Source organism: Panulirus ornatus, chromosome 34 (assembly GCF_036320965.1).
Source record: "Panulirus ornatus isolate Po-2019 chromosome 34, ASM3632096v1, whole genome shotgun sequence".
Lineage (NCBI taxonomy): Eukaryota > Metazoa > Arthropoda > Malacostraca > Decapoda > Palinuridae > Panulirus > Panulirus ornatus.
In genome coordinates, this window is record NC_092257.1 from 15,995,413 (window position 1) to 16,022,026 (window position 26,614).

General features: G+C 42.1%; 1 protein-coding gene across 1 annotated transcript in view; it reads left to right on the forward strand.

Moving 5' to 3' along the window:
* LOC139759934 (uncharacterized) overlaps positions 1-20,405 on the forward strand; it is a 47,545-nt gene extending 27,140 nt beyond the window's left edge. Inside the window, exons 3-7 of the mRNA XM_071682583.1 lie at positions 7,913-7,987; positions 10,516-10,885; positions 15,038-15,228; positions 16,126-16,221; positions 16,718-20,405. Of these exons, the coding sequence (XP_071538684.1) occupies positions 7,913-7,987; positions 10,516-10,885; positions 15,038-15,228; positions 16,126-16,214 (725 nt within the window). The 3' untranslated portion in view covers positions 16,215-16,221; positions 16,718-20,405. The remainder of the gene's footprint in view (positions 1-7,912; positions 7,988-10,515; positions 10,886-15,037; positions 15,229-16,125; positions 16,222-16,717) is intronic.
* The last annotated feature ends 6,209 nt before the right edge of the window (positions 20,406-26,614 follow it).

The following is a 26,614-nucleotide window of genomic DNA, read 5'->3' on the forward strand; positions in this document are numbered from 1 at the left end:
ACGCGTTATGAGGTTATAAACGCCCAGTTCCTCTGAACCACCAGACCCGTCGCTCTCGTAATTGTTTTTTTGGGGGGGGCTTTTTTTTTTTTTCTTTTTTCTTATGTCGTCGTCTTCTTCTTCTTCTTCGAGCCGTGGCGTGAAGAGTGGTCCATTTTGTTCTCCATTTTGTTAATTGTTCCCTCGGGAAATTCATGTTGTTAAGGGGGGGGGGAGGGGTTGACGGGGGGGAGGGGTTGAGAGGGGGGAGGGGTTGAGAGGGGAGGAGGGAGGAGGATGGTTTAAAGTATTTTTCATTCTGTTTTCTTGTGGAGAAAGTGCGTTTTTAGTTCATTCCGTCTGGGTGTGATTTAAATGATTTATTGGCATTATTCTAGAGAACGGGAGATGATTTTTTTTTTCTTTTCCGTTGTATATTTTCTTTTTCTTTCTGTTTATGTGAGGTTAGGTTACTGGAGTTGAGGGAAATAATCTTAGTCAACAGATAAATCACAGATAGAAAGATGAACATTATTATTGTATGTGTCTGTCTGGAGCAAAATTAGAATAGCCTTTGGACTTACCCCTCTAAGGGTCAGGTCAAAGGTCACTTGGACTTAGCCCCCCTAAGGGTCAGGTCAAAGGGTCACACCGCCGCCATACCCAAAGGAACGTGTCGTCGGGGTCAAAGATCGAACCGTCCTGGTTAACTATTGTACCATCGTGCCAAAGGATCGTAAACTGTCGTGCTCATGGGTCGTACGGTTGTGATCAAGGGTCGTACCGTCATGCTCAAGAGTCGTATACCATCGCGCTCAAGGGTCGTACCGTCGTGCTCAAGGGTCGCACACCGTCGTGCTCAAGGGTCGCACACCGTCGTGCTCAAGGGTCGCACACCGTCGTGCTCAAGGGTCGCGCACCGTCGTGCTCAAGGGTCGCACACCGTCGTGCTCAAGGGTCGCACACCGTCGTGCTCAAGGGTCGCACACCGTCGTGCTCAAGGGTCGCACACCGTCGTGCTCAAGGGTCGCAAACCGTCGGGCTTAAGGGTCGCACACCGTCGGGCTCAAGGGTCGCACACCGTCGTGCTCAAGAGTCGCACACCGTCGTGCTCAAGGGTCGCACACCGTCGTGCTCAAGGGTCGCACACCGTCGTGCTCAAGGGTCGCATACCGTCGTGCTCAAGGGTCGTACACCGTCGTGCTCAAGGGTCGCACACCGTCGGGCTCAAGGGTCGCACACCGTCGTGCTCAAGGGTCGCACACCGTCGTGCTCAAGGGTCGCACACCGTCGTACTCAAGTGTATAAGTGATGTGCGACATACAAGAATAAGGGATGTGGAAGCATAGAGGAGGGAGCGTCATTCAGCTGGTACCTGATATACTAAACTCATTACGGCCGCTCACTCACGGTAATAGACAAGATGTCAGACCTCCTTAAACCCACTCCTTCGGGAAGGCACCGAACGCCCGCGTCTTCTCCTGCAGGATAGACACAAGGAGGGGGACGGACGCCCTTTGAGATCCTCAAGCTTTCCCGCGATGCGCTGGGGGCGGCGGAGAGGAACAGATAAGACAATGGAGATTGTGTTGTGACGAGGGATATTTGATCCGATGTTCTTCTGGCTATTTTTTTTTTTTTTTTAACAGCTCAATGTAGCAGTTTGATTCTGTAAGCTGAGGCAAGATGCTGAAACAGCAGGTGATTTGAAACACACACACACACACACACACACACACACACACACACACACACACACACACACACACACATATATATATTGTTTTTTTGTTTTTTTTGCCGCTGTCTCCCGCGTTTGCGAGGTAGCGCAAGGAAACAGACGAAAGAAATGGCCCAACCCACCCCCATACACATGTATATACATACGTCCACACACGCAAATATACATACCTACACAGCTTTCCATGGTTTACCCCAGACGCTTCACATGCCTTGATTCAATCCACTGACAGCACGTCAACCCCTGTATACCACATCGATCCAGTTACCAATCAGATCTCCAACTATTCACTATACCTTAACTAAGAAACCAAGAGCCGAATAACTTTATGAAATACCTCACTAATTACCTATCAGGACCCCAAATTACCCATCAAGATCCATAACTTTGGCCCCTAACCTACCTCCTCGCCCGACTTGGGCCAAATTTATGCTAACCCACATCATTATTCTTATCGGTTCCACGTGCAGTAAGGCCGATAATCATCCCCTTTTTATACTAATTATGATATCAATTACTCGATCTATGATGAGCACGATCCCTTAATCATTCTTCTGTTGTTTTTAAGGGGAAGGGAGAAGGAGTGAACCTAAAAAGCAGTTGATTTATATTGTAAAATACACACACACACACACACACACACACACACACACACACACACACACACACGCACACACACAGTTCAGGGAGAAGCTACTGCGCCATACCCCGCCACCGTCACCTCCTGCCACCAGAGATCCTTCGTCCCCGAGTTACAGTTCAGCACCACAACCACATCGAACCCATCACCACAGCTCGTACAGACATCCACAGTGACATTCCCACCTCGATCATTGTGCGCATTGTTGACAATGATCAGAATACATATACATACATAATTTGATATTAAGACATCAGAATACGTATACATATATAATTTGATATTAAGTAATGTATTTATTAACCCCAGCACCCCCCGAACCCCCTCCTACCATCTTTACCAATATGATGGGGGAAAAAAAAAACGAGACTTCATTCAACCAGGTGATTGGCGTACAGTCATTTTGGGTCACGCCAAGTGTTTGGCTCGGTAGTTAACGAGGTCACTAATCAAAGGGATCGTGTCACTAATTTTGGTTCGAAAGTAAGAACTAGATTTGTACAGGTTTTATGGAATAGCTTTGGCCAGTAATGAGTGTAATGATGATGATTACTGTGATAGCAATGATGATGATGATGATAAGGATAACGATAAGAAGAAGGCAGAGAAGAAGTAAGAAAATGATAAAGAAGAAGAAGAAGAAGAAGAAGAAGAAGAAGAGTAGAGAAGTAAGAAAATGACAAAGAAGAAGAAGAAGAAGAAGAAGAAGAAGAAGGCAGAGAAGAAGTAAGAAAATGACAAAGAAGAAGAAGAAGAAGAAGAAGAAGAAGAGAAGAAGAAGAAGAAGAAGAAGAAGAAGAAGAAGAGGAAGAAGAAGAAGGAGAGAAGAAGGTAGAGAAGTAAGAAAATGACAAAGAAGGAGGAGGAGAAGAAGAAGAAGAAGAAGAAGAAGAAGAGGAAGAGGAGTAGGAGGAGGAGTTATAGAAAAAGAGAATGCGACAGAAGAAGTCAGTAATGAGCAAGTAAAGTGTGTAACTAAAGGAAATCACCGATCACATCCACCAGCTCGACCGTCCAAGACATATCACTAAAACTCACAAACAGATCTGGCAGCAAACGTGTGTTCTCACCTCGACCCTTAATGACTCCTCCGATGGTTCATTAGGCGAAGAGGAGGAGGAGAAGGAAAAAAAAAAGGAAAAACGATGATAATGGTGATAATGATAACCCCATCCCCTTGGGTTTTAATTACCGGGGGACCTCCTGCCACTCGAAGATGTCAATCAATCCTTCTCTTCCACTAATGAGAGATGATGGTTATCTTTGATGTCCTTCCGTCCCACTGCCGACTCTTGTGTCGAATCATTTTATTTTTTTTTTCTCGAAGACGTGCGAGACTGAATCTTGAAGGAGACCTTGAGCTCTTGGGTTGGAACCCCGTGAGCTGAGGATTTGAATCTTTGAGATGATGAAGTTTATTTCTTCTTTTCTTTTTTTTGGGGGGTCGGGTTCAAAAGTGGGTCTTTGTGCTAATTTTATGAGTATTTGAGTTGATGGAATTCTTCGAGCACACGAGTGAATCTTTTGAGGTAATGGTTCAGAGACCTGATGGAATTCTCTGAGCTTGAGAGTGAATCCTTGAGAGAAAACGGAAGTCTTCGAGTTCACGAGTGAATCTTTGAGCTAATTGTGTGAATCTTTTGAGTTGATGAACGGTTTTGTGCCCAAGATTGAATCATTCAGTCAATGATAAGTCTCTAAGCTGAGATGGTGAATGTCTTCAGCAATTATATATCATTTTTCCTTTTCGTGAGATGAACATCGAATCTAAAGTTCAGTGAGACATTACGTTGATGAGCCAGCGTTTCGAACCGCGAGTCGAACAGTTCGGGTTGGTTCGTGGTGGTGTCCGAACCTCCAAGCGCTCTCATGAATCCTGGGTCGGATCAGATTACTTTCTTCCGATCAACGAAATGAACTTCTCCTTCACAACAGGTTCATCTCTGACGTCACAGTGGGGGTGAATCTATAAACCGGTGGGGTGAGTAATGAACCACATATGAGAGTATATATAGTGGTGATCCACTGACATAATTGAACTGACGCAAGATCATCTGTCGTGTCGTGTGAATCATAAGGTTCATGACAGGTCGACTTTGAGCTGTCAAAACGAATCTTTGACCAGAATGAAAAAAAAAAGAAAAGAATCATTGAATGAAAGAACATTCATAAAAGAATCATTGAATGAAAGAACATTCATATTTGTTTTTTTTTTTTATTGACATTTTCTTTCAAACGATAACTGGATGTATTTCGCTACAGATATGACATGTGTACATGACACGTGTCACGAGGAATGAAGAAGAGGAGGGATTCCTGTCACTATAAAGTTAGGTAGGAGAGGGAAATTTTGAGTACGAGGGTTGGAGGTGAGGGGAAAGAGTTGAATGGGGAGATAGACGACGTTGACGTAGGGGGTAGGGAGCATGAGGCGAGAGGTGGGAGTGGTGGGGAGTGAGTAAGGATGGGGATGTTGAGGTCGGATCGTTTTCATTGGGGATGATGGGGGATTGGAATGCCTTATGTAGTGTGTTGTGTAGTGGAGTGCGTGGGGTCAGAACACCTATGGTAGGGGATGGTGGTGGAGATTAGGATCCACTGGATAGTACGATTGGAGTCCACATACCTGCCTCCCAGGTGGGAGGTATTAATTAATCAGGATGTGTCGGACCCAAGTCTTACCCAAGTGAGGAAAAGAAACATGAGAAGGAGGAGGAGGAAGAGAGAGAAGAAATGAGGAGAAGCGTTGACATCTTCAGCAGTAGGAGGAGGAGGAGGAGGAGGGGAAGAAGAAATGAGGACATCATGGGGATATCGAGACATCCCCTATAGTGAAGCCCCCACGACGCCTCAAACACCCCGACCCCGTGTCACAGTGATGCCCTTTCGAGGCCTCAAACACCCCGACCCCGTGCCACAGTGATGCCCTTTCGAAGCCTCAAACATCCCGACCCCGTGTCACAGTGATGCCCTTTCGACGCCTCAAACACCCCGACTCAGTGCCACAGTGGCTTCAGGACAAGCCAATTGCTAAGTCTTCCTATTTGAGCGGACAGACGGCCGTGGTCTTCCTATTCAGGGCCGCGCCCGTGGCTATGAATGCCTCACCACCGCGATACCGTCCCTCCCTCCCTCACTCCCTCACCCTCTGGCTTCGCATACGTGAATATCCTCCGCTCATTACGGGCCGCCACATCCAACCCCTCACCCCACTGTGAATCGTAGACACGTGCAAGTTTGGAGAATATTAGAAGGGAAAATAAATTGGCTAATGGGTCTATCATACAGCCATGAGAATTGGGTCGTTTATGAGGATTTTAGAGTCATAGATGGGTCGGAGGTTTTGAGTTTGAGTTTAGTATGGTGTCTTAATCTATGATTGGTTTAATGCGTCTCAGATGTGTGTGCTTGAAGTCTATGATTGGTTTAATGATTCAAGTCTGAGATTAGTATCTTAATTCTATGATTGGTTCAGTGTTTTCCATCTGAGACTGACACAATCTTTTAAGTTCTTAGATCCGTTTCATGTTGGATCATTTTACCTATAAAAAAGAAAAAATATCATCCATTTCTTACTTCACAATTTTCCTGTTAGAAATCTAATGACATTTGTCATTTAGATCCTGACTCCATACCACAAGACCCTCATCCTCTGTGGAGGTAAATATATCATGAGAACGCCCCTGGGGAACCACCAGCAACAACGGTTGTCACTCAATCCCATTTTCTACCACAGCTCCGCCACTCAGTCTCCATAGAAAATTCATTGACCTTAAGAGGGAGACGAGGATAAAAAGAAGAAAAAAACAAGATATCAAAAAAGGAATCGTTATGATTTCTTTCTCTCTCTCTCTCTCTCTCTCTCTCTCTCTCTCTCTCTCTCTCTCTCTCTCTCTCTCTCTCTCTCTCTCTCTCTCTCACTCGTCTCTCGGGCGAGGTTACGACTTTCATGCAGCCCTCACAACCCTCGCGAATAACGAGAGGAAGTATTCAGCGTCCCTCTGTGAGGCAGACTGACTCACACCTCATGAAGTACGCGAGCCTTGCCTTGAGGGGAGTGTGTGAGGGAGAGTGGGTGGTGCAGTAAATGATTGATGTAGAGCGTGCTGAGTGAGGCGGTGGGAGAGAGAGAGAGAGAGAGAGAGAGAGAGAGAGAGAGAGAGAGAGAGAGAGAGAGAGAGAGAGAGAGAGAGGCGGACGGACGGACGGAGGCGAATGTCAGGGGATAAAAGCTGTCTACCCACGCTGAATATTGCATGAGTGCGTGTTGGGAGCTGTGTTTGTGTGGGTGTGTGTGGAGGGGGAGTGTAGGGGTGTGTGGGGGTGTGTAGGGGGGTGTGGATGGGTGTGTATATTAACGGTTACGCCTGTAGCAAAACCACTTCATAACAACTCCCCCCCCCTCCCACAGTATACTCAGTAGCTGCTAAAACGTATACATACAGATATGATCTCACCAATGCCTAACACCACACCTTCCTAACACCACACCTTCCTAACACCACACCTTCCTAACACCACACCTTCCTAACACCACACCTTCCTAACACCACACCTTCCTAACACCACACCTTCCTAACACCACACCTTCCTAACAACACACCTTCCTAACAACACACCTTCCTAACAACACACCTTCCTAACACCACACCTTCCTAACACCACACCTTCCTAACAACACACCTTCCTAACAACACACCTTCCTAACACCACACCTTCCTAACACCACACCTTCCTAACAACACACCTTCCTAACAACACACCTTCCTAACAACACACCTTCCTAACAACACACCTTCCTAACACCACACCTTCCTAACAACACACCTTCCTAACAACACACCTTCCTAACAACACACCTTCCTAACACCACACCTTCCTAACAACACACCTTCCTAACACCACACCTTCCTAACACCACACCTTCCTAACAACACACCTTCCTAACAACACACCTTCCTAACAACACACCTTCCTAACAACACACCTTCCTAACACCACACCTTCCTAACAACACACCTTCCTAACAACACACCTTCCTAACAACACACCTTCCTAACAACACAACTTCCTCTTCCTCGACCTAGTATTTCCCCTTACCAGACACGTCTGTCCGAAACTACGTTCCCCAGACATGAGAGTGTTATGACACTTTCTTGTCTTCGTTGTAGACGTTATGAACACCGTTTTATATCCTATCACAGTAAACCTGTCATGACTAACATAGCCTTATAAATGACGCCAAAGTTTGTCCATAACTCCTTTTTCTTAGCAGGAGATAATGTTAATATGTTAATGTTTATCTCTGACTTATTTTCTTCTCAATAGATGGCGCAGGTGTTTGCCCATACTACTACTACTACTGCTGCTACTACTACTACTTCTACTACTACTACTACTACTACATCACAACAGAAAGCGTCACACTTGACCTTCTCATTGCCATCTCCTCAACAGAGATGGCACAGCTGGTTACCCATAGTTCATCCTCCTCCTCATCCCGACAGCTGGTGGAATGACACTCTACCTCTAGTTTATCTTCTCCTCAACAGATGGCGCCACTGTGTACGGTCTCCCCCGGCAGCTGGACGACGAGAGACACATAGAAGAGGACCCCATCCAGGAAGGTACACACACACACACACATCCTCTCCTCCTCCTCCTCCTCCTTTCTCTTCACAGCTTTCGCTTCTTAGTATACGCGTTACGTTCTCTCTCTCTCTCTCTCTCTCTCTCTCTCTCTCTCTCTCTCTCTCTCTCTCTCTCTCTCTCTCTCTCTCTCTCTCTCTCTCTAAGCCGCCGCCGTCCTCCTCCTCCTCTACCATTGCCATCAACATCATTTTTTTTTTTCCTTATCTTTTCTGATTTTGCTCCGGGTCGTATTTCATTCATTCGCCTCACATCCCATGTTCTGTCGCACACCCGATATATTCCTTGCGTCTCCCATGTTCTTAGCCCTCCCTCTTGTTCTCTTTCCTCGTCTGTATATACACTGTTGCCTCGTCCTTATTCCCTGCTTCATCCATTTTCTATCTACCGTCTGCGTCCTCGCCCGGAAATGCAAAAAGAAAAAGACTTATTCCAAGATCATAGTTCACAGGTCTCTGCAGACCCTATTTACCGTAGTTCAGACCCTATTTACCGTAGGTCATGGGTCTGTGCAGACCCTATTTAACGTAGTTCACAGGTCTCTGCTGACCCTATTTACCGTAGTTCATGGGTCTATGCAGACCCTATTTAACGTAGTTCACAGGTCTTTGCAAACCCTCTTTACCGTAGTTCACGGATCTCTGCAGACCTTATATTTTTTCGCTCATATCACCACACTTACACAGTAATGGAAATACGGTCGTCATTTTTTTTTCTACAGCGAAATTAAAGTATTATGAAATACATCCCATTGGCTGGCAAGCCCAGGAGGCGACGCCCACATATTGCTAAAGGTCGTAATAACGCCTTCGTACATGTCGACCGGGAGATTACCAACTCTCCGGCAGCACTGTCGAGGCGTACGGTACCCAGGCGCTGAGGGAGGGTGTGGGGGATAATGCTGGATGACAATTGCTTTTTCTACCTGCCTCTCCCTCCACCTCCCACAGCTTCCATCTTGCCCCTCCATCACCCACACACACACACACACACACACACACACACACACACGCCCGCGCGCGCGCCTCACGTACACCTCAAGATAATCTTAGACTCTTCAACTCCCCAAATTTCCAATGGTCGACATCGCTGTCTTTTTCGTTCCCCTTGCTCCGTCAGACTGTTAGATGCCGCATCCCGTACGTGTAGATAACCCAACCTGAACTCTGGCTTATATGACGGGCTTGATCAGTTTCTTTTTTACTTATTTATAGATTTGTTTGTTGGAAACGAAAATGAGAAACAACAGATGTGCAACTACAGTTCTCTAGTTTACACAGACCCGCTACCTCACGCTGGGGGGTAATGGAGATTCCCAAATCTACAACAACAACATGTTGTGGACTGTATACCCATTTTCTTTTCCATTTTGCCTATTTCATGCGTTATCACGCCACCATCCCGTTTTCTGGACTTTTTTTAAAAAAGAGAATAGAAAAGACATGTACATCACATGAACTGTATACCCATTTTCTTTTCCATTTTACCCATTTCATGCGTCATCACACCACCATCCCGTTTTCTAGACTTTTTTTTTTAAAGAAAAAAAGACATGTACATAACATGAACATTTTGTTTGTTTTGCATCGTATTAATAGTTACGACCAGACAACTGAGAGCTGTTTGGGCACACCTTAAGACCACTTGGTCCTGGTTATGTCGTAACGATAACAGAAGCTCCAATCACTTATACATCTATTCCACTCCATCATTCCACCATCCCGCTCCCCCCTCCTTATCTTCCCTGTTCCCTCCACACCTGATGTGTTTACCTCACTCCCTCATCACTGACCTCCTCTTCCTTATATGTTCAGTTCAAACACGCCATCTTCACCTCTTTCATATGCAGAATTAACTTCTGGTAGGAGTTGAATATGTAGATGTACTGAATTAAAAATGTATAAATGCACTGATTTAAAAATGTATAAATGTACTGGATCAAAACATCATGTTCTCAAGTCTCAGATTAAATGAAGGTATGACTTATTTATCGCCTCGTACTGAACTATTAGCTCAAATCACACCATCTATTTCCCCCCCCCCAAACCTCTCATGATGGCCTAGTTCAATGCTAACGAGTGAGATTGTTTACAATTATTCATTTATCATTATATCTCTGTATGTCATCCACTTATATCACTGCCATGTATAGTGAATGGTGGTGGTGGTGGGGGACAAGTCTTTTTTTTTCTTTATCTTAGAACCGGGGATCGAACCTGGGGATCGAACCTGGGGATCGAACCTGGGGATCGAACCTATGGATCGAACCTGGGGATTGAACCTTGGGATCGAACCTGGGGATCGAACCTTAGGATCGAACCTGGGGATCGAACCTGAGGATCGAACCTGGGGATCGAACCTGAGGATCGAACCTTAGGATCGAACCTGGGGATCGAACCTGAGGGATTCTATCGCTTTCTTATCTTCGCCTCGTGAGTATTCCTCCTCCGCCATGGCACACCACACCGTCCTCATTCCCTTCTCATTATATATTCCCCTTCTGCAGGAGCCGTCTTTCTGGGCGGAGCCACACGGCTGGGCGAGAACAGCTTCCTCAGGGGCAACAGCATCGCCAGCATCGCCAGCAGTAGCAGCAGCAGCAGCAGTAGCAGCAGTACTGCCAACGACGGTAAAAGGGACCAGAGCCAGCGCCTCCAACCATACGTGCCGGAAAGATATATCCTCGTGTCTCCGGAAGAACATTTTTTAATGGAGCTGTTCCTCCATTCGGCCCCTCCACCTCCACCACCTCCTCCACCACCACCACCTCCCCACCACCACCACCACGACCCCAGCCGACCCATGGCAGAGCAGAGGACCGGTGACGTCACGACTCTCCCGCTCCCTCAAGACGTGGACCATCAGCTGCAGCGAAAGTAAATAATAATGATAATATTATGTATTTTGACCCCAGACTGGATCCCTTACCGTTAAGGATCACTGGTGTAAATGCGATTATGAATTGTGTAGGCAGACTTCTGGTAGCACTTAATGCGATGTGTGTGTGTGTTGTGTGTTGTGTGTTGTGTGTGTGTTGTGTGTGTGTGTGTGTGTTGTGTGTGTGTGTGTGTTGTGTGTGTTGTGTGTTGTGTGTTGTGTGTTGTGTGTGTGTGTGTGTGTGTGTGTGTGTGTTGTGTGTGTGTGTGTTGTGTGTGTTGTGTGTTGTGTGTTGTGTGTGTGTGTGTGTGTGTTGTGTGTGTGTGTGTTGTGTGTGTTGTGTGTTGTGTGTTGTGTGTGTTGTGTGTGTGTGTGTGTTGTGTGTGTGTGTGTGTGTGTGTGTGTGTGTGTGTGTGTGTGTGTGTGTGTGTGTGTGTGTGTGGCCAACGTAATGCTAAGAGGATTTACTTAACGTGTAATATGTTCGCTATCTTAGGTGGGCGAGGGAATTCATTTCAATATTCCGATCTGCCGTTGAGAAGCAGCTGCGCGCGCATCTCTCTCTCTCTCTCTCTCTCTCTCTCTCTCTCTCTCTCTCTCTCTCTCTCTCTCTCTCTCTCTCTCTGAGCCACATTTAGCCACAGGCATTTCAGAAAACAGTTGTTCAGTGTAAAAATAACAGGACAACAGGGTTTTAATTCTAATGACCGGTAAACACACACACACACACACACACACACACACACACACACACACACACACACACACCACAATATCCTCTTGGCCACAATTCTGTCTTTTCTTTAAGTCCTCCTGGGTATAAAAATCCCATGGGGGAGGGAGGAGAGGGGGGAAGGGTAAAGGGTGAGGGATTATGAAAATAAGATCTTTAGTCTCAAACTTGAATTTCTCTCGGGTAAAAAAAAAAGAAAAAAGGAAAAGAAATAATAATCCCCCATCTACTTTTTAACCACTTGGGATTTTCTAACATAACCTCATTTCGTAATATCCTTTCTATGTGCCACACAATATCACGAGCAGCGTTTCTAAAAATGACTAAAATTCCATGACTAAAAATTCCTCCAACATATAACCTTCATATTTTTTTCCCCTCCTCCCTCTCTTGGCTCAGCATCCCAGACCACAGACCCTTCGTCTACCATCTCTTTTTTTTTTTTTTTACCTTACAGATTTCTTAAGCTGATGTCTCTAAATCTAAATAACCAAAGCCTCAAATTTGACGTGGAGGGGAGAGAGAGGGGAGAGGGGAGTTAGTTAGTTACAACCCACCTGTATTAAAGTGGAGGGGGAGGGAGAGGGGGGGAGGGGGAGTAGTTAAGTTACAACCCTCCTGTATGAATGACACTGTTAAGGGAGGGGGAGGGGGAGGTGAGGGGAGGGAGGATAGCTTGTATATTGTTGGCGTTCAATTGCTGCCATCATACCTACGCTGTGTGTGTGTGTGTGTGTGTGTGTGTGTGTGTGTGTGTGTGTGTTCAGCAGACGACGTCACACCAGCAGATGGGCTAACATACCTACCTTCCCTCACTTGTACCTCCCACTCAATGAGGATAATAGCCACACACACACACACACACACACACACACTACCTCGTTATTCTAAGCCATGATAGCCAGCCTGGCTATATTTCGCCACCCGTGGGCTATTCTAAGACCATCTGGCGTGATTGAACAGTTTACCCTGCTATATCAAGTAGTCTCCACATCACCGTTTTCTATCGTAAGGTCAGGTGTGGAATGACCCCACGTGTGACCCTTACCGAGGAGGCACATCACTGAACGATGCATTACGGCTCGTTCCCGTGTTCCTCATGCTGGTGATTCGTAAGTAGTGTTAACAACCGACGGAATGATGAATGACCTCGGACATAACGACCTCATTAACGACACGGCTAACAAGCGGTAATAACAGGGCGTGGGTGTCTGTAATGTTGACATACACACACACACACACACACACACACACACACTGAGTGCATTGATGTCTCTCTTACAATGGCATGTAACACTCTGGATTGTCCTTCCTTGTTCGCCTAGTGTTTAAGACGACCCGTCCCCTGGACACGTATACTAACCAGACGATCATTTATTGATAAGTAAATGATAAGTGAACCTCCATGAAGCAAGTCATACTTGACCTCGCATGACTTAACTTGGTACATCTCCCAGTCTTGATTGACCCAGGTGAAAATGGATGTTATATAACACTGACGACATTCGATATTGCACAAAACTTATTCATTTATTTCTATTTATTTTGCTTTGTCGCTGTCTCCGGCGTTAGCGAGGTAGCGCAAGGAAACAGACGAAAGAATGGCCCAACCCAGCCACATACACATGTATATACATATACCTCCACACACGCAAATATACATACTTATATCAACTTATATCATGGCATCAACTTATATACATGGCAATGTATATGGAGAGGTGGTTTCGACACCCAACCCCATACTTCTTCTTAAGGGGGTTGGTGTGTGTGTGGTAGGGATAATGGCCGTGTGTGACCCCCAAGGGGGAGGGGAGGTGGTCTCTGTAATGATGGGTCTGATCCTTCACAATGAATTACCGATACACTTTAGAGGTGGGCCTCTCTCTCTCTCTCTCTCTCTCTCTCTCTCTCTCTCTCTCTCCTGCTGCTCCTCCTCCTCTTCATCATCCCATGACACAGCGTGAGACTATTGGTCAGCTGGGCGGGGTATGTATGTACGTCGCCCGCTGGTGAACGCTTCATCTTGGACGATTTACACACACACACACACACACACACACACACACACACACACACACACACACGGTCTGAGTCTACACTAAGCAGGATTTTCATGTAGTCTACATGTTCCTTGTGATTATACTAAAGAACTTATTCCCGTTCTTATTCCCCATCTTATTCATTAATAGTCTAGATTAATCTAGATTATTGATTGATCACGTGAAGTTTGCCAGCCAAACTGTGGTGTGTGTGTGTGTGTGTGTGTGTGTATGTGTTTGTGTTAACCCTTGTCAAATTTTATTCCTATAATATTCTTTCTTCAAAGCTATTTTTTGGCTAGAATAGAACGAAGGTGTTATGGTCGTATTTGGTTTTCTTCAATCATTAAGCAAAGAAGTTATGACAAGTGAAAATGTCTCATTCTATAAATAAGTTGGGTTGAGTTGCAGAGGATATCATTAATGAACCCCATTTCAACTTAGTCCGTGAGCTAATTCAGACCAAATTACGTCGCGTGTATTTTCGAGAATGTATCCTGTAGGTAAGGTATTTTGGTGCAAGAACGACACATCATTTGAACTCATTTCGTCACCCATTGGAGAAACAGACGCTGTGTTTGTATTCTCTATTGTTGTCGTTGTTGTTTATGTAATGTGTGCTCTGTGCCTATCGCAAATACACTTAATATCGACATTGTTATGTGGGATATAATACAACTACTAAGTACAGCAGTAATAATCTACAAGATGAATATCTTATTTCGTATTGAGTTGATAAGCAAGTTGTAATTAAGCGAACAGAGTGTAGTTTTTTTTGGTGTTGAATACCAAAAGCAAACGAGTTTAACCTTCGACTGGGGGAAAAAAATCAAATCTTCGCCAGCTTCCACCTTTCGTCCCTTGCTTTTGGAAAGTGAAAATACAGAAGAGGAGGACCCTCACCAACAAACACACACACACACACACACACACACACACACACACACACACACACACACACACACACACACACACACACATTTGATTGAGAACGAAGACTGTGTTAAGCAAGTTTAAGATAAGAAAAAGATATGACGAGGAAAAACAAGATATTTGTGATATTGGTTCGTCATGGCTTGAATAAGAACTACACAAGAAAACTTATTAAAACGAGGGATATCAAATTGTGGTGTTGAGGAAAAGCAAGGTTTCAGAATAGATTTCTATACAGAATCTATTGTGAATATGAGGCTCTATCAACGGTAAGATGGAAGTGTATACTTTAAAGAATTATATCAAAGACCATCTACTTACGAGGGAAAAATTTTTTAAGAAACCCACAAACCTTAGATTACATTATAGTTTACCTACGTCGCTATCTCTTATCTTTCCTCCCCTCCCACGTTTACAACCTTGTGTTTATCTCTCCTACACAGGCTTCCATCCCTCGACCCTACCAGAGTAGCCGACCAGCCACAGCAGCAGTTACAGCTGTACCTGAAGCAGAGGCGTCTCTCACAACAGCCGCAAATGCAGGCCAAACAGCGCTACCAGACCGACGGAGGTCTGAAGGTGGCCCAGAAGAGGTGGTGGGGCGGCAACCACCGAAGGGGACAGATTGACCGCAGTGAGTTGAGGAGTAGGTGGAGGAGGAGGAAGGAGAGGGCGAGGAGGAGGAGGAGGAGGAAGGAAAAAAGAGGAAGGAGGAGGAAGGGGAGATTACCGTCTTCAGTGTGTGTTTTCCAAATGGCTCAAGTGTGGATGGAAGTGAATGTTTATAATATGGGAAGGAGAGATAACAGGAGACCTGTTGGATGGTCCAGGAGACCTGATGGTTAGTTGATCATGGTGGCGTTATCTGCTGGAGGACAGAAAACAGGAGACATGTTGGATGGTCCAAGACGAGGTTATCTGCTGAAAGACAGATAACAGAAGACCTGTTGGATGGTCCAAGACGAGGTTATCTGCTGAAAGACAGATAACAGGAGTCCTGTTGGATGGTCCAAGACAAGGTTATCTGCTGAAAGACAGATAACAGGAGACCTGTTGGATGGTCCATGACGAAGTTATCTGCTGGAGGACAGGTAACAGAAGACCTAATGGTGCATGATGGGGGTTATCTGCTCTCTTGCCTAAACTGTGTTAGAAAGAGGAGGGGCAAGCAACAAGCTCTGACCTCATCCTGCTCATCCTAAGGATCTATTTATACTCCTCCTTAGCGTAGGTGGCCAAGTGTATATGTCAGGCAGCGAGTGAACGTGTTGAGAGGACCAGCAAATTAGATCTAGGCATCGAAGAGGTTGTGTAGATTAGATTCTATCAAGTAGACATGTAGTAGAAGACGTGATACAGACTTAGGAAGAGATTGGGTACGTAAGTGTGGTGAGAGAGAGAATTGATGTGGTACCTTTCGTGGGAAGTAGCAGATGTAAAAATGAGGATATCATAGATGAATTCTGTTCCTTCAAAGTCGAAGATGTTCGTTACTAATGACCTGTTCTCTCGTGTGTGTTTATACTTGCAGGAGCATCACAGAACAAATACTATGACTGTCTAAAATCGTGCATCAAGGAGGGCCAACTGCACCCAATACAGTGTCACACACTCTGCTAAGCATATGGTTAGTACCAGGTACTGTTGCTAGCCTTATTGAGTAGACGAGGGAGACTGTAGGGTGAGGCAGGAGGAGGAGGTGGGAGTGTTCTGCACTACAGTGAGGGTCGTGGGTCTATTAAGTAGACGAGGGAGACTGTAGGGTGAGGCAGGAGGAGGAGGAGGAGGTGGGGGTGTTCTGCACTACAGTGAGGGTCGTGGGTCTGTCAGCGTTTTGGGGAAGAGTTTAATCGACTGATGGTAACCCAAGTGTTCAGGGTCAGTCACTCAGACTCTCCCAGTAATATAGTCCAGTCTAGATGTAACCTCACACACGTTGTGACTCACTGTTACAAATAGTGTTACGCTTTCCTGAAGGCTATTTAGAAATAACCATTTCCATGTTACCAAAAACAGATATTTGACATAGGTTACTCGTCCCTGATCTTTTATCATTAACTTCATTTTGCCTTAGGTCTGATCCACCTCACTTTCTTTTGTTTTTTGTTTTTTTCTTTCCACAGAACGAACATGGCATCAGTAATGTTTAGAAGAAGAGGAAGGGACATACGCACTATATCTCCTGTTGTATCATCCCCGTTCGTCACACCCCCAGCGACACCCCATCCTGGGAAACGTAGTTAATGTTGACCCAAATACATTCCAAACAGTTGTGCAAAGAAAAAAAAAGGAAAAAAAGAAGAAAATAAGCTGATGTTAGAAAAGAGTGATATATATATATATAGATATGAAATAACATGATGAGAGAAAGAAAAATTCATATTTGCTGCAGTTCAGTTCTAGACGGTCTTCTCAAACTGTTGATTTAGATATGTATACACAGCCACCTACTCATGTGTAGGTTAGGTCATAATCACTAGTCCCAAAATGTCTGTAAAATGAAAATATAAAGGGGAAAAAAAAAATTTTAGGCTGGAAATCTATTGAATTAAGTAATCTTCCAAAGCTAATAGGATCATGTCAGTCAACAGATGAAGAAATGTATATATTGAACAGAGGCCCTACTCATGTTTTCTTCTTCTTCTTTCCCCACAATGAAATGGGACAAAATATAACAAAAATTCATAGCTGGATTATGTGTTCATTACTTCTCGTAGGAAGTCAAATCTAATCCAGGAATGAAGTAAACATCTATGATTATATACAAGTCATTATGTAAAAAACATCCATGAGTATTGAAGACATGGTATGTAAACATCCGTAATGGATTACTGAAGAGATAATGTGTTTCAAAAGTTTGTTTACAGGGAGAGGGGAACGAGGCTGGACCCTCCCTACTGCAAACAACTTCTATCTTCACATTGTGAATGGCGTCCAAACATATCTATTGTCCTCATTCTGAAACGAAGTGTCAACTATCATTGATCTCCACATTCTGATGTGGTGTGTGTGTGTGTGTCTGTGTTGGGACACACTCACACACACACACACACACTCTCTCTAACCTGGTTCCTCTCAATTCTAAGTGGCATGTCAAATAAATCTTCCAAGTGTGGATAGCATGTATAAACAACTTATCCTATTATAACAAAAAAGAATCTATTTCCGAATGGCGTCGTGTTTGCTGATAACATGATAACCAACTTTGAGGCGTTGTCATAAATAACTCATTATCATCTTCTCAGCATTATTCTCCTCTTTTTATATTTTTATTAACATTTATTCTCATCAGCTTATTATATGTTATTTCTTATAAAACCGATTCCCTTAGTTTATCAATACTGTCTAAAAAATATTTTTCTTATATCTATATCTATTCATTTTTTGACTTGTGTGAAACATAGAGTGATATACGTATATATTAAGATCTGGGGACTGGAAACTCTTGCAAAAAAAACAAAAAATCCATAGAGGAAAGTGTCATCTGGTTAAAAAGAAATTTGATTTTACCAAATTTTGATTTTTGAAAATTTGCCTTTTCCCTAGTTGAAAAAAAAAAAAAGAAATAAGATGTTACTGAATTTTAGTTTTCAGAATTTGCCTTTTCCCTAGTTGAAAAACATAGATTTCACCAAACTTTAATTCTTATAAATTTGCCGTTTCCCTAGTTTAAAAAAAAAAAATTAAATTTTAAAAAAAAAATCTAAATTTTTAAAAGAATCTAAATTTTTAAAAATTTGCCTTTTCCTTGAGTGACTGATGACATCATTTTTCTAGTGGAAAGTTATAGGTAATGTAAACATCACATGAAATCACATGGCAGAATGCTATCAAACAATATTATCATTTACTGGTACTAATTTTTATTTCTTTTTCATAATATGACGTGGTTACTGAGCCTACCACGCCTGCTGGGGGGGAAATGATGTCTTACAGTCTGCAAGGAAAACGCACAGTGTGTGTGTGTGTGTGTGTGTGTGTGTAACCCATCTATCTACTGGTACTGTGTCACACATAGGCTGGTTAGGTTTGGTCTGGAGTTACAGAAACTGAGAAATGTAACGTTGATGAATGTATGTTTTTTTTTTTCTTTTTGAGCTAAAACCATGAGAAAGTAAATTTAGAGAGAGAGAGAGAGAGAGAGAGAGAGAGAGAGAGAGAGAGAGAGAGAGAGAGAGGTATTGATAATGTCTTGTAGACTTGGTGTTCATTGTAATTGGGAAAAAAAAGTAAAACTATAATTTTGACCATAACTGAGTGATTACAGTTACTCTGATCAAAGAATAACTTATTTATTGCAATGACATTTCCAGCAACAACACTGAAAAGATATGATAAATATTATCTTAACTTTTCTCAGGCAAGCCAGAGAACAAGTAGTTCAGTGGCAAGAAAATGATGCATTTAATTGACAAATAAAATAATTGGTTTGTTTTTTTTTCTGAAAAATCAGAAAATTAAGTCTATTGTAATTTACAGTAATTTACAATTTCGTTGTATATAAATGATAGAAATTATACAAGAGTTTGCAGTACTTCAAAACTTTTCAATGATTAAAAGCGTCTGTAGCTTTGCTGTTTTTGAATCAGATGTAAAAGAAAAAAAAATCATTCTGATTTTAGTTATATATCGAGAGAGAGAGAGAGAGAGAGAGAGAGAGAGAGAGAGAGAGAGAGAGAGAGAGAGAGAGAGTCTTTGTTTACAAGATATTTGATGAGTGGAAGATCCAATTGCAAAAGAAAGTAAGTACTGTAACTAAGTCAAAACCACAGGTTACTTTATCAATACATTCATCTTTAAAGAAAAATTATCTAATACCAGATACTCATTATAACATAACAAGTACTGATAAATGTTTCATAAACTAATTAGAAAATTCAACTTGTTTCTATATTCGAGAGGAAGATCTCTCACTCTACTTTCAGTTAATCAATTCATTTATTAAGTAAAATCACTAACATGCTTTTGATTATAAACAATTTAGCTTTCATATTATATATAACTGAAATTACTTTCAGTATGAACACAGTCTATCATAGTAACGATCATGAATTTCCAAAAAAAAAAAAAAGTTATTCATAGTTAAGGAAAATGAACTAATTAATGACTGAACGAACCTCAGAAAAGCATTTTACTTATAGATGCAGCATCAACCTCGGCTTCAATGGAGCCAGACATTTTCAGTTATGTATTATGTAACGAGAGAGAGAGAGAGAGAGCATCCTTCAAAGGAAAACCTAAGAAGAGAACTTATGCTAGAAATCTACACAAGCCTTTGAGATGAAATACATCAACAGATTAAGGAAAAGTACTTTGATAAACGCCTTTTTAAAATATATATCAGTTTCAACCTCGCATGTATGACATAGAAGAAGAATTGTAATAATCTAATACACTACCAGCATAACCCGGTCTGTACAGATCATGTACAAATGCTGGTTGAACTTCTGCTCTTTAGATCGATGTAAGAATTGGAAAGTAGAGAGAACAGAAGAATTTAAGAAAAAAGAAAAAGAAAAAAAAGCTTTGAGATTGAAATAAATGGAAAGTAGAGAATAGATGGGTTGTCTACCTGGAGGAGATGATGTTAATCCATAATGTTTGGGACTTTCTTATAGTAAATGTTAAATACAAGTAGAATTATTACTCCTCTGAACATTTACAACTTTTATGGATGGGAAAATGTGATCTAGTCAAACATCTTTTGCCTATCTGGTCTTATTCCTTACGGTTTCTCTATTTTCTCATTTTGTTGTATCATTTTTTTCTTTTGAGGAACTACAAAATAAATGCAGCAAGAAGGAATTTCAACTATATTTCATTACTCCTTAACAATGCCGTAGACGAAGATTAAATCATCAAACCACAAAATACATTGTTATAACGTTGAAATATGGCCATGAACCATGACTTTTTTTTCTTCTCCCAGAACCTACAAAAAGACAACGTCTACATCTTTTCTTTTTTCAAATTATTGAATGAAACTTTTATTGTCTTGAGCTCGTCATTTACATCAGAATGGCTCTGCAGAACAGATCTATTTAGTCCTGCTATTGTACCATCCCAAGACTCCTTGTAAGGAGAACTGCACCTCTGAGGCTGCGCTCCGCACCGTTGGGTCAAGGAAGCGGTGGACGCCTTGGGAGTAAGAAGGAGCGAAGTGGCTGTGTTTACTGCCGTCCGTTGACGGCAAAATAGCCTCACCGAAGGTAGCGTCCCTTACAGGTTAACCATCTTTAGGCTGAGTTAAAACCTCTTATCTATCTATTTATCTATCTATCTATCTATCTATATATATATATATATATATATATATATATATATATATATATATATATATATATATATATATATATATATGTAGTGTTTCCATCAGATGGAAGTTCATGGCATCTGCTGACGCAGACAATCTTTCTCTTATTGCCATGGTTTCGTTGACTTCCTCTATAACATTTTTATTCTCCTCCATACAGAATAACGTATAAATAACCTATAACTACTTTTGATGTGACAAACAAAGAATAATGTATCTGGTTGTGAATGATGGAGTTGTTTTGATAGTGTTCGTCTCGTGTTCATTTCGCTTGGGAAGTTACACCAACTTTTTTTTATATTTTTGGCATTAGTAGACACATATATACCTTTTGATGATGGAAAGTTAATATCATTCTAACAATCATATGAATTCTATATCAATGATGCGTAAAATTTCGATGTAGTCATAGAAAATAAAGAAAAATGAGTCATTAACGAGATGGAATTCGACTCTGCTCATGAAACTCTTGGTGGTTTCGAAGTTCAGTTCGAAGCTTCGGTGTAGCCAACCAACTAGCCACAGTCACAGTTCAACTTGTGTGAGGTAAACATACACAGTATCTCTCCTCCCGTGCCGTCGTACCGCACCGTACCGTGCTGTACCGTACCGTCCTACAGCACCATACCGACATATACCGTACCGTCAGTGCACAGAAGGACAACATAAGTATGGAACTCAGTTTCAACAGCTACAGGAATATGTTCTACTGGTGGCTGGCTTGGGCATCCACGGGGCGGCTACGTCATCAACATCACAGCAGACGATCGATCAGAAGAGGACGAACATCAAACGGATCATCATCATCAACATCTACAGTTGAGTCTTGAAGTACGTTGGTGGTAGACTTGCTAACAACACGGCTCCTTTGAAGCCATTAGCGGCTGAATTCTCCTATTAATCTACTTATAATCTACTTATATCGTCAGGGTAGAGGGAGCTGTACACCCGTGGGAACGCCAGTGTTTCAATTATTCAGTGTTTTGGCCAGTGTTATAAGACTTGATTATAGATTAAAGTAGCAGTTTTCTCTTCCCATCCGTACCTCGTAACGGTCACAATCATCTCGTTCGTGATAGTTGTAATTACGTGTTAACGACCCAATTAGTTAATTAATAAATATCATGATTTCAGTTATTTACGTAGGTTTTGCTGGCAGTCGAATTTTGAGTGGTCTTATTTTGGTAGAAACTTTTAGTATTTAATGTATAACAACATAATTTGGTAAACATTATTCCCAAGAGACTATGTTAGCATTTTGGATCGTGAATTTGATATTAACAGACTGCTGAGTGATCGTTAGGGCTGAATTCGTAACATATCTGATAAACATTGGTACAATTAATGTGTCATATAAATCGAATATATACATTTATAAAATTCACGGCTGATAGTTGTCAGACATCAATAACGAGATCATTACAAACTTTGTTAGTCACAAGTTGTTTGATATGACACTTGATGTTAATAGAAATATATAAATCTCACATCAGAATTTTATCCTCGTCTCGTCCATTTATGATCAAAAGGTAAAAATCTCGAGGAATTCATAAATTCACAAGTTATTTGACTGACGGTGTTTTTATTACCAAGAAAAGCAAATGGTTGGCGTGGCTCATTCGACTCTGAGCGTGTTAATTCTCCAATTACTCTTGTCATAGTATGTCATTCGAGTCATCACTGTCATATTTGTCATCACTCGGCGTGCTAGGGGTGAGCAGAAATAGTTTAAGGTCAGAAATAAACTAGACATTTACATAATCTTTAAGAGACGCTTCAAGCTTTGTTTACGTCAGGTAGACTACCCGGTTAGGCGTTTGTTTCCTTATTAAATGAGATATTGTCCTCAATTCTTGGTCTGCATAGTTGTTAGTAGCATAGACATCATCGCTCAGGATATTGGGAGGGAAAAGATGATAGAAAAGTGAACGAAAATAAGACAGACGCTTCCACATATGTCATCTGCAGTCGAAGGTGAGCGCTTATAGTGCCATCTATTGAGAGAAGTGGCACCTATCGAGCTCTCGCCTACTGGGTATTATAGAAAACGTACCAGTTATCTCGGGATGATTTTTATCAAAACATAAAGTGCCTAAGGTTAATAAATGATGATAATCATTTACACAAAAGCTCAGGGGTGTTCATTTAAAGCTTGTATTTGATATAATACATCAGATAATTGGTTCCATACTTTCCTATGGAAACGAGAAGTTCGATATTTGTAAGGAAACACTTGAATTTTGTCAGAAATTGATGGCTGTGTTAAAAAATGTCCGAGTCACCTACTTCAATAGTCACTCGTGGAAGTATCGATGAACAGTAAAGATAGACACTGACGATCTCAGAAAATTAGGTCTACCTTCAATATCTCGAACCGTATGAATGATCGAAAATGCAATCAAAGAACACCATAACATGTGAACGTTAAGTGGGTAACTTAACCAAATATGATTAAGAAGAGACTCATAACTGACTTTATTGATACTACTGTATAGTAATACTAGCGAGTTGCGTATATCATTGGAATTTCGAGATTTTAAAGGCATTTATCTCTTGGCTCGCTCTAAAGTTAAAAAGTCGAGTACCAAGTCCACCTTGTTTTGAAAAAGCTAATTCAAAGTAGTTACTGTATAGAGTTGTCGACTGTGGGACGTACTGGTAACCACAGGAAGGTAAATATATACGTCTTTATGCGAAAATGCAGCTCTGAGCATGGTTCTGAAGTTAGTCGTGGAGGCTGGTATTATCTGGTGAGTGTATTGTCACTGAGGAGAATAGGGTAATACTGTGGTCATCTTGTACGTTATCCTCCAGCACGCCAACCATTGTATTGATAATTCCCTGAATTGAACTCCTACTGCGAACTGACAAGTCTTCCTAGCTGGCCAGAGGGTAATGCTATCGTATGAATTAGTATCCAGAGATGAATTTATCTGTTTTCCTGATGAGGATGTCCCTCATATCATTAGGATAGCTAGATATGTAAAGCAGGTGACATTTTAATTTTTACCCCCTTTGAGTAGCCTTCTACAACACGCAGAAAGTATGTGGGCAGTATTCTTTCTCCCATATATATATATATATATATATATATATATATATATATATATATATATATATATATATATATATATATATATATATATATATATTCATTTTATTCATTATACTTTGTCGCTGTCCCCCGCGTTAGCGAGGTAGCGCAAGGAAACAGACGAAAGAATGGCCCAACCCACCCCCATACACATGTATATACATACACGTCCACACACGGACATATACATACCTATACATTTCAACGTATACATTCATACTTGCTGCCCTCATTCATTCTCGTCGCCACCCCACCACACATGAAATGACACCCCCCTCCCCCCGCATGCGAGAGAGGTAGCGCTAGGAAAAGACAACCAAGGCCACATTCGTTCACGCTCAGTCTCTAGCTGTCATGTATAATGCACCGAAATAACAGCTCCCTTTCCACTTCCAGGCCACACAAAACTTTCCATGGTTTACCCTCAGACGCTTCACATGCCCTGGTTCAGTCCATTGACAGCACGTCGACCCCGGTATACCACATCATTCCAATTCACTCTATTCCTTGCACGCCTTTTACCCTCCTGCATGGTCAAGCCCCGATCGCTCAAAATCTTTTTCACTCCATCCTTCCACCTCCAGGATTTGGTCTCCCACTTCTCGTTCCCTCCACCTCTGACACATGTATCCTCTTTGTCAATCTTTCCTCACTCATTCTCTCCATGTGACCAAACCATTTCAAAACACCCTCTTCTGCTCTCTCAACCACACTCTTTTTATTATCACACATCTCTCTTACCCTTTCATTACTTAATCAAACCACCTCACACCACATATTGTCCTCAAACATCTCATTTCCAACACATCCACCCTCCTCTGCACAACTCTGTCTATAGCCCACACCTCGCAACCATATAACATTGTTGGAATCACTATTCCTTCAAACATACCCATTTTTGCCTTCCGAGATAATGTTCTCGCCTTCCACACATTTCACAACGCTCCCAGAACTTTCGCCCCCTCCCTCACCGTGACGCACTTCTGCTTCCATTGTTCCATCCACTGCCAAATCCACTCCAAGATATCTAAAACACTTCACTTCCTCCAGTTTTTCTCCATTCAAGCTTACCTCACAATTGACTTGTTCCTCATCCCTACTGTACCTAATAACCTTGCTCTTATTCATATTTACTCTCCGCTTTCTTCTTTCACACTACCAAACTCAGTCACCAGCTTCTGCAGTTTCTCACCCGAATCACCCACCAGCGCTGTAGTTGTAGAAATGGCTGGTGGCCAAATAGCAGATATGAAATAATATCATGTACATGTCTGGGAAGCTTAGTTTCATATGGAAGTACATTTTGTGGGATTAAATCTATGACTGGACTGAGAGATCAATTGTTGAGTGCTTGTCGAGTCATTGTTCTGTGTGTGTTTTCTCAGTGTCATGTTCATTGGGAGAGGAGGGGGATTTGTTAGGCATGGATGAGTTTTTTCTACTCGAGTTTTATGGTTGATTATGGTATGGTTTGAGTGAGTGCCGAGCACAACGAAGTGAGATTGTAATGAAAGTCTTTGTTTTCTGTGTAGGTGTTGACTGCTTGTGGTCACTCAGCAGTCACTTATTGTCTAGAGAGCCTTGTTCTGTATGAACTTCAGTTTTCTTGCTTGATTTTGAGAGGGTGAATGGCCAGGCAGGTGAGGCATAGTGTATGGTAATGTGGATAAAATTTGATGGGTATACTCGAGGAATTTTCTTTTTTCCTTTTCCAAAGCTGGTGGCAGTAAGTATTCTGAGGACATTCAGTTTAAAGCCTTTTGTGTTGATGTGTGTAAACATGGGAAGTAAGAGTCACATGTGCATCAAATGTGATAATGCAATAGGGTCAGGGTTATGCTGAGTGGAAGTGGGAGGACTGTACCCTTCTATAGCCCTTAGTGGTCAGACCTGTGTCTCTCTGGGGTTAAGTAGGTAAGAGTGGATTACTGAGATGCAATCATTGTTCTGGGTGAGCCAGTGTTATATTAGTCTAGATATAACCAACACAGCCAGCTTTTCTCTAGTCTGTCCTCACTCATGGAAATCTCAGATGTTCATTACAGATGGCCTCCTTTCCCTGAAATGACATGGGTAATTTCTCCTCTGCAAGATGTCATTTATTTGCTCTCTGATTATCTTTTCCAGGACTGTGCAGACTACACTCGTCAGGGAAACTGGCGTTTAGTTCATTGCATCTTCATGGTCTCCTTTCTTATAAAAAGGTAGGATGTTTGCCCTTTTCTGCTTCTTTGGCACTTTGCCTTTTTCCAGTGACATCTTGAGCAATATTCAGGTGATTCATCGAGTGTATATGCACATATTATAAGATAGTAATATATGGGTCAAGACCATTTAATATTCTGTTAACTTCTTAATATTTCATTGCCCTCCAAAGACTTCCTCCCCATTCCATTTCACTTATGTTTGGACTAAAGCATCTTCCAGTGTAAAAACTGTTATGAATTGCATGTTTTACTGCTTCATGGATCATCCTGAATGCACCTAATACTTAGCCACACTAATAATACTACATAAAAGATAATAAAAGTTATATATCACTTTCCAGTAAATATTTTATTTCTGAACAGTAAAAAAAAGAAAATCAATATATTGTACTACAGGTACACATAG